This window comes from Limulus polyphemus, unplaced genomic scaffold (assembly GCF_000517525.1).
Source record: "Limulus polyphemus unplaced genomic scaffold, Limulus_polyphemus-2.1.2 Scaffold6658, whole genome shotgun sequence".
In the NCBI taxonomy this organism is placed as follows: domain Eukaryota; kingdom Metazoa; phylum Arthropoda; class Merostomata; order Xiphosura; family Limulidae; genus Limulus; species Limulus polyphemus.
The window spans coordinates 7,206-13,989 of record NW_013672268.1 but is presented as its reverse complement, the minus strand read 5'-3'; the positions used below and the strand labels follow the sequence as shown (position 1 = coordinate 13,989).

General features: G+C 34.1%; 2 protein-coding genes across 2 annotated transcripts in view; one reads left to right on the top strand and one right to left on the bottom strand.

Annotated features, from left to right (window-relative positions):
• The window catches only part of LOC106473941 (neuroendocrine convertase 1-like), a 16,787-nt gene extending 14,872 nt beyond the window's left edge, over window positions 1-1,915 (top strand). The window contains exon 14 of the mRNA XM_013934631.2: window positions 1,259-1,915. Within this exon, the coding sequence (XP_013790085.2) occupies window positions 1,259-1,528 (270 nt within the window). The 3' untranslated portion in view covers window positions 1,529-1,915. The remainder of the gene's footprint in view (window positions 1-1,258) is intronic.
• Window positions 1,916-2,951: 1,036 nt separating this feature from the next.
• LOC111089571 overlaps window positions 2,952-6,784 on the bottom strand; it is a 10,363-nt gene continuing 6,530 nt past the window's right edge. Inside the window, exons 2-3 of the mRNA XM_022402331.1 lie at window positions 5,854-6,189; window positions 2,952-5,234 (exon numbers count right to left, since the gene is read on the bottom strand). Of these exons, the coding sequence (XP_022258039.1) occupies window positions 4,720-5,234; window positions 5,854-6,163 (825 nt within the window). The 5' untranslated portion in view covers window positions 6,164-6,189 and the 3' untranslated portion in view covers window positions 2,952-4,719. The remainder of the gene's footprint in view (window positions 5,235-5,853; window positions 6,190-6,784) is intronic.

The window sequence follows — 6,784 nt, the reverse complement described above, 5'->3', positions numbered from 1 at the left end:
GTATAATACAGTATTGTGTGGCATTGTTAGCAAGCTCTAGTATAATACAGTATTGTGTGGCATTGTTAGCAAGCTCTAGTATAATACAGTAGAGTGTGGTATTGTTAGCAAGCTCTAGTATAATACAGTACAGTGTGGCATTGTTAGCAAGCTCTAGTATAATACAGTATTGTGTGGCATTGTTAGCAAGCTCTAGTATAATACAGTAGAGTGTGGTATTGTGTGGCATTGTTAGCAAGCTCTAGTATAATACAGTAAGTGTGGTATTGTGAGCTTGCTAACAATGCCACTAGTATAATACAGTACAGTGTGGTCTACTGTATTATACAAGAGCTTGCTAACAATACCACACTCTACTGTATTATACAAGAGCTTGCTAACAATACCACACAATACTGTATTATACAAGAGCTTGCTAACAATACCACACTCTACTGTATTATACAAGAGCTTGCTAACAATACCACACTCTACTGTATTATACAAGAGACTGTACTGTATTATACTGGAGCTTGCTAACAATACCACACTCTACTGTATTATACTAGAGCTTGCTAACAGTGCCACACAATACCACACTGTACTGTATTATACTAGAGCTTGCTAACAATGCCACACTGTACTGTATTATACTGGAGCTTGCTAATAATGCCACACAATACCGCCACTATATTACAACAAATGTTACTACGGTAAAAATATAGTGTGCCTATTACTAATGTCTTATGACAAATATAATTAATTATCATGCTTCGCCAGCTTGCAAAAAAAAAAACGTTTACACCACAACAATTGTTGTCATAACAAATAGCTTATACAAACAGTGTTCCGACAACTACTGTTTTCAATTTCTGTAGTGTATAATAGACATATTAATACTAGAATAAATTATTTAAACCATTTGAAGCTTCGTACTGTCAGTTTCGGTTTGTATTTTAGTGAAGAAGCTGTAAAGCAAAACGTTGAGTATCTAATTAAATAAAAAAAACTACATTATGGTGTTATAAGGTCGTTTATTTTTAGTATCAACTGTTCTGTTTGTTATATCCCAGCTGGCCTGATGAGCTCTGGATTGGACGAAGCGAGCCGTCGGCAATAAATATGACGAATATAGTGTTTAAAAATATAATAGGCCTAATCCTAATGTCTTATGAAAAATAATCACGATAAAAATTACCTGCTCTGCATTATTAGCATAATTTATGGTATTCTGGCTATGATAGAAGTTAGTAAACTTTAATAAAAACGTTTTGTTTAGGAGTACGAAGAAGAGGATGAGAAATTCATCACCGAAAAAAAGGAGAGAGACAACGTTTTAGAGGAACTGAAAAGTGCCCATGGTGGAACAATAGATTGGAAAGACTTGATTGGCTACCAGTTACGAAAGACACTTCGGGACGTTCCTAAACAGGCATCTCTTTACAGAAGCCTACAACCTCTATACAGTCTTCCTGATTTGATAAACGAAGAATTTGATATAGACGACACACCACGTTCTCGATACTATGGGACCAGAACATTTTGGTAAAGTAAAATAATCAAGTAATTGCACATAAATACGAAATGCACGGATAACGGGCACCAAAGGATTCAAATAACGCTAATTGAACTTGGAAAAAGAAACATTTTGTTTTTATTTTTGGATTCTTGAGGACTGTATAACCAGTCTATTATTTCTAGTCATTAAAGCCTGTCTCAAAGTACAAAACTGTACAAAAAAGTATCGGTAGTAAAAACATTTTATTCACACAAGTAAAACTTTTAAAGAAATGCTAAAAAAGAATAATTTATAAAAATAATTACTTCATAATTAACTCCAAAGAGGGCTATCACTAATTGTGGAAATATTTAGGTTATCACAAGGTCACGTTTAATGTATAGAAGTGACATAAATAAAAAATATATATTAAAATTATTGCTGACGGAAATTCTTGCATGTTCCTAACTTGATAAAGTTACATCAACATTCTCGGGCAAAGTGTAATACGTTCTTCAAATCTATTACTCCTTGATAAACATCTTACTTCGTGTTCTTGGAGTGCTACCAAACAGGTTGTTACAGTGAGGTAATTTCTTTGACAATACTGATTATAACAACAGAGCCAACTTATCCATCCTGTGTGTTGGAGGGAAAGGCAGGACAGTCCAATGTATCTTAATATTTCTATTCAACACTGTTGACCAAAACTTATAAAATAACTACACAATAAAATGATACAACAAACCCACAGATATTTTTTTTATATAAATTAAAATAAAACTTGTTTTGAGTAAAAATGCAACTTCCAACGGAATGGACTTTTGTCTGATTGTAGATTCTACGATCTGACACTTAGCGCTGTCATCATAAGCTCTACAATCTGACTGAGGGCTATCGTAAGCTCTGTGATCTGACTCGGAGCACTAGTTTGAAACGCCGTCCTCTGGAAACAAGTTTCTAGCCATATTTAAACTATTAATTTATTTCATTGTAAGCCAATCTTAAGTCTTATTTATAGCTTTGAATGGAGAAGAAAAAACCTAAATGTACAGAACAATATTTTGAACAACAAAGCCAAATTTGCTACATGGTTCTCATGTAACACAACATTCAAATTAAAATCTTTTCCTTTAGAAACCAGATTGTTCAATTCACCTACTGGATTGATGATTTTATAAAAAAAATAAAGCACTTCAATTAAAGTTTAAAAGAGTAATACACAAAAGAATATTGTTACTAATTTCCTGCTTTGTTACCAGCAATGTTCATGTTCCCTGCTCATTATTTCTGTATATTACAATTAAATGAACACAGTTTTCATTTAAACCTTCACTACTGCTATTTTGAATATGTCTACAAACCTATTTGCATTTGATCCTAACTTTTTTGATTTTTTTTTTAGGTTTCTTTTCAAAACCGCAATTCATCCACACAAATATCAAAAAAGTAAACTCTAATCACAAGTTCTATCAAGGGGCAATATGTGGTGAAAATCACAAGTTCTATCAAGGGGCAATATGTGTGTGAAAATCACAAGTTCTATCAAGGGGCAATATGTGTGTGAAAATACAAGTTCTATCAAGGGGCAATATGTGTGAAAATCACAAGTTCTATCAAGGGGCAATATGTGGTGAAAATCACAAGTTCTATCAAGGGGCAATATGTGTGTGAAAATCACAAGTTCTATCAAGGGGCAATATGTGTGTGAAAATCACAATTATCTAAATGTTATCATGATACCAGAAAAATACATAGGTTCAGTAAGTGTTGATACAAAATGATAAAAACCCTACAACCTGAGCACTTTTGAAAAGTGGACCTTTCTTATTCAGGGGCAAACCGAGGAAGAAAGGTCCACCTTTCGAAAGCACTCGGGTTATATGACTTTTATCATTTTATATCTAAATATTTTTGTATTAAAAGTATACCTTTCTCAAAGACAGTCATTCCAATATATCACACAAACTCCAGCTGTAATTCATGAAATATATACAAAAAAAATATCATTCTGAATATATTTGTATTGTGGTTGGGTGTGAATACCATCAATCACCTTACATGTAATATATTCAAAAATACAAGGCTTAATACAGAGACGGGAATAAATATTAACTTTACAGTAGTTATTTAAAAAGTATGATGTTATATACTTGTAGACGTGTTTATTCACATGGTAAGTTACACACGTCCAGATTCATTTATTCACATGGTAAGTTACACATATCCAGATTCATTTATTCCCATGGTAAGTTACACATGTCCAGATTCATTTATTCCCATGGTAAGTTACACATGTCCAGATTCATTTATTCCCATGGTAAGTTACACATGTCCAGATTTATCCATTCACATTGGTAAGTTACACATGTCCAGATTCATTTATTCACATGGTAAGTTACACACGTCCAGATTTATTCATTCACATGGTAAGTTACACATGTCCAGATTTATTCATTCACATGGTAAGTTACACATGTCCAGGAAGGCTAAGGTTGTATTAAATGTTTGTAAAACTTTCATTCTTATGAGGATGAGTTTCTTAGCACTGTTTTCTTGTTTCAAGGGCCCTTATAAAGACAGCTTTAGAACTACAGAACCTTTCCTTCAAATAACTCCAAAACTAAAGGACCCTATAGTCGAGAGAAGTTCAGAACTACAAGATCTTATAGTGAGAGAAGTTCAAAACTATAGGTCCTTCATTAAGAGAATTTCAAAACTATGGGATCCTTGATTCAGACAACTTGCAACATACAGGACTCTATATTTAGAAAAGCTACAGGACCCTTCATTCAGAGAGCATCACAGTTACCCAACTCATGTTGTATACTTCCAGACCAATCTATCGTTTCCACCCCACTGAAAGAACTGAGGAAGTTGTGCTTTATAAATACTGCTCCTGTTTTAGTGTATGTATATGTGTGTCTATATATATATGAAGTAGATGTTTGTACGGCTCAAAATATATTGAAATTCAATGCAAAGACTTATATGGATAACATTAGTGCCAAAAGCCTAAATATAATAACTGACAACCCAAAGATATGCTATACTTGTGGAATTATTGATGTTCCTTACTAGGACTGTACTTCTTCTAAGTGAGGATTTTGTACTTGAAGCAATCTTTTTACACATTTCTTTATCTGTGAATATCCAGTAACATAAATAACCTGACCACACCTAATTCACCTACACTGAATACATTGGCCATTTTATCAGTTCATTAGAACCTGTTACCAAAACTAGGGAGATCCTTCTTCACTGTCGTAGTACGGTTTGATGGAAGATCCACCATTCTTATCTTCATCATAGTAAGGCACTGCTGGGATGCTGGTTTTGATGTCCAGGTGGTTGGAAGTTTCAACAGGAAGCTCGCTATACTTAGTTTCTTTCGTTAAACAGCTGCATAGAGAAGGCACTCTCTCTGCTATCAAAACAACAGCTAATATTAACGTTATACAGCACAAGATAACGAATGCCACCGTTAGGGTAGTATACCAACGTGCCGATTCTTTAAGCTGTAATAGTTGCAACCGCTGACTGCAATAATTCTCATTTAACTCTGCGTCTTCATGACAGCGGGTACACTGGTAATCGTTTGGACCATCACACGCTTTACACGTGTAATGACAGAGAACACAAAGTTGTTCTGTTTCACCACGATTCACTACTAGAGGGTCTTGTTGCTCTGGGTAGTACCCATCAGGACATTCATTAACGCATGCTCCGTTCAGACGATAATATGTTTGAGGACAATCTAATGAAAAATAAATAAAACAGAACTATTAATTTAATTCTACTAAAAACAATAATGGTTATTGTGAAATTAAGTAGGCAGCAGGTCATATAAATATGTCCAAAATACTGAATATAGGGAAGCACGTAAAACAAAAATTAACAAACTAATGATAACTTGGTTACAACCTGGGACAAACTAATGACTAACTTGGTTACAACCTGGGACAAACTAATGACTAACTTGGTTACAACCTGGGACAAACTAATGACTAACTTTGTTACAACCTGGGACCAAACTAATGACTAACTTGGTTACAACCTGGGACAAACTAATGACTAACTTGGTTACAACCTGGGACAAACTAATGACTAACTTGGTTTTTTTTTGAAAGATTTAGAAGAAAGATATCTAAGTCATCCTAATGTGCACACTGTCAAGACAAATTACAAATGATTTTTAAACATAGCAAATGTCAGAAGATAGATCTTCATACATTTATTTACCAGCCAGTAATAGTCTGTAAGTGAAGTCCTTCCAATATAACAGCTGCTGACGAAAGCAGGATTACAAACATATTTTTTTATAAATTAATAGTCGGAATACTCTAAATTTGTTAATGCCTGAAACAAAAACGTACTTGAAACAGGTCCACCTTTGTGTATTTCAACCAATTCAGTCTCCTGTTTTGTAGCTACAGAATTGCTATCTGTATGCTTATAGATCAGCTGACTTATACCAGGAAATGCTGAAGAATTAGAGCTTAAACTATTAATACTGTGGCTGATTCCACTTGTAAAATCTTGATCCCGAACCACAGTACTTATAGTAGAAGGAAGTAGTGTTCTCGTCCCAGTAGCTGTGACCATTGAGGTAGACTTTCTGTAAGCAGGTGTGAAACTATTCTTCTGCAAAGGTTGGGGATCCTCAGTTGTACCATGCAAAATCATCGTCCATTTGGTGAGTGACGCTCGGCCTGGTGGACAGAAAATAACAACAGAGGTTAATTCTAATTATTTAGTATACTCTTATCCCAGATCATCTCTTGAAAGTTCTATTTAATTATTTAAAAAATAGCAAATGTTTCTCTTCTTTTGTATAAAACGGGTAAACCTGACTGACGCAAGCGAGGTTTCTCCCAAAATAAATCATTACAACCAATTAGTATGTGACTTAACTTTTCAGCCATAAAAAGGATGGGCATGTGAATAACACTACTCAAGCAAGACCACATTAAAGTGATTTTACAGAGATTTATAATTGGAGCTTTAACATAAGGTATAAAATATATTTTGAATTATATGCAAGATCAAAAAGAAAAAATAACAACTGAATTTTCAGTTAAAGAGTAAGAAGAGATAACATATAATCAACTCAGAAAATATTTACTGGTATCACTCAGAGTCTGATTTGTATAAACTCCTCACTAAAATGTTGCACACCTCAGTTCTCTAGCGTAATGTAACTTGTACTTACACTCCAGTAACAAAAGTTAAGAAAGCGTAATACAAAAATTGGGACAATATTGAAGAAGTATGAATCAAGGGGAAACTACCGTGGTGTTGAAATAC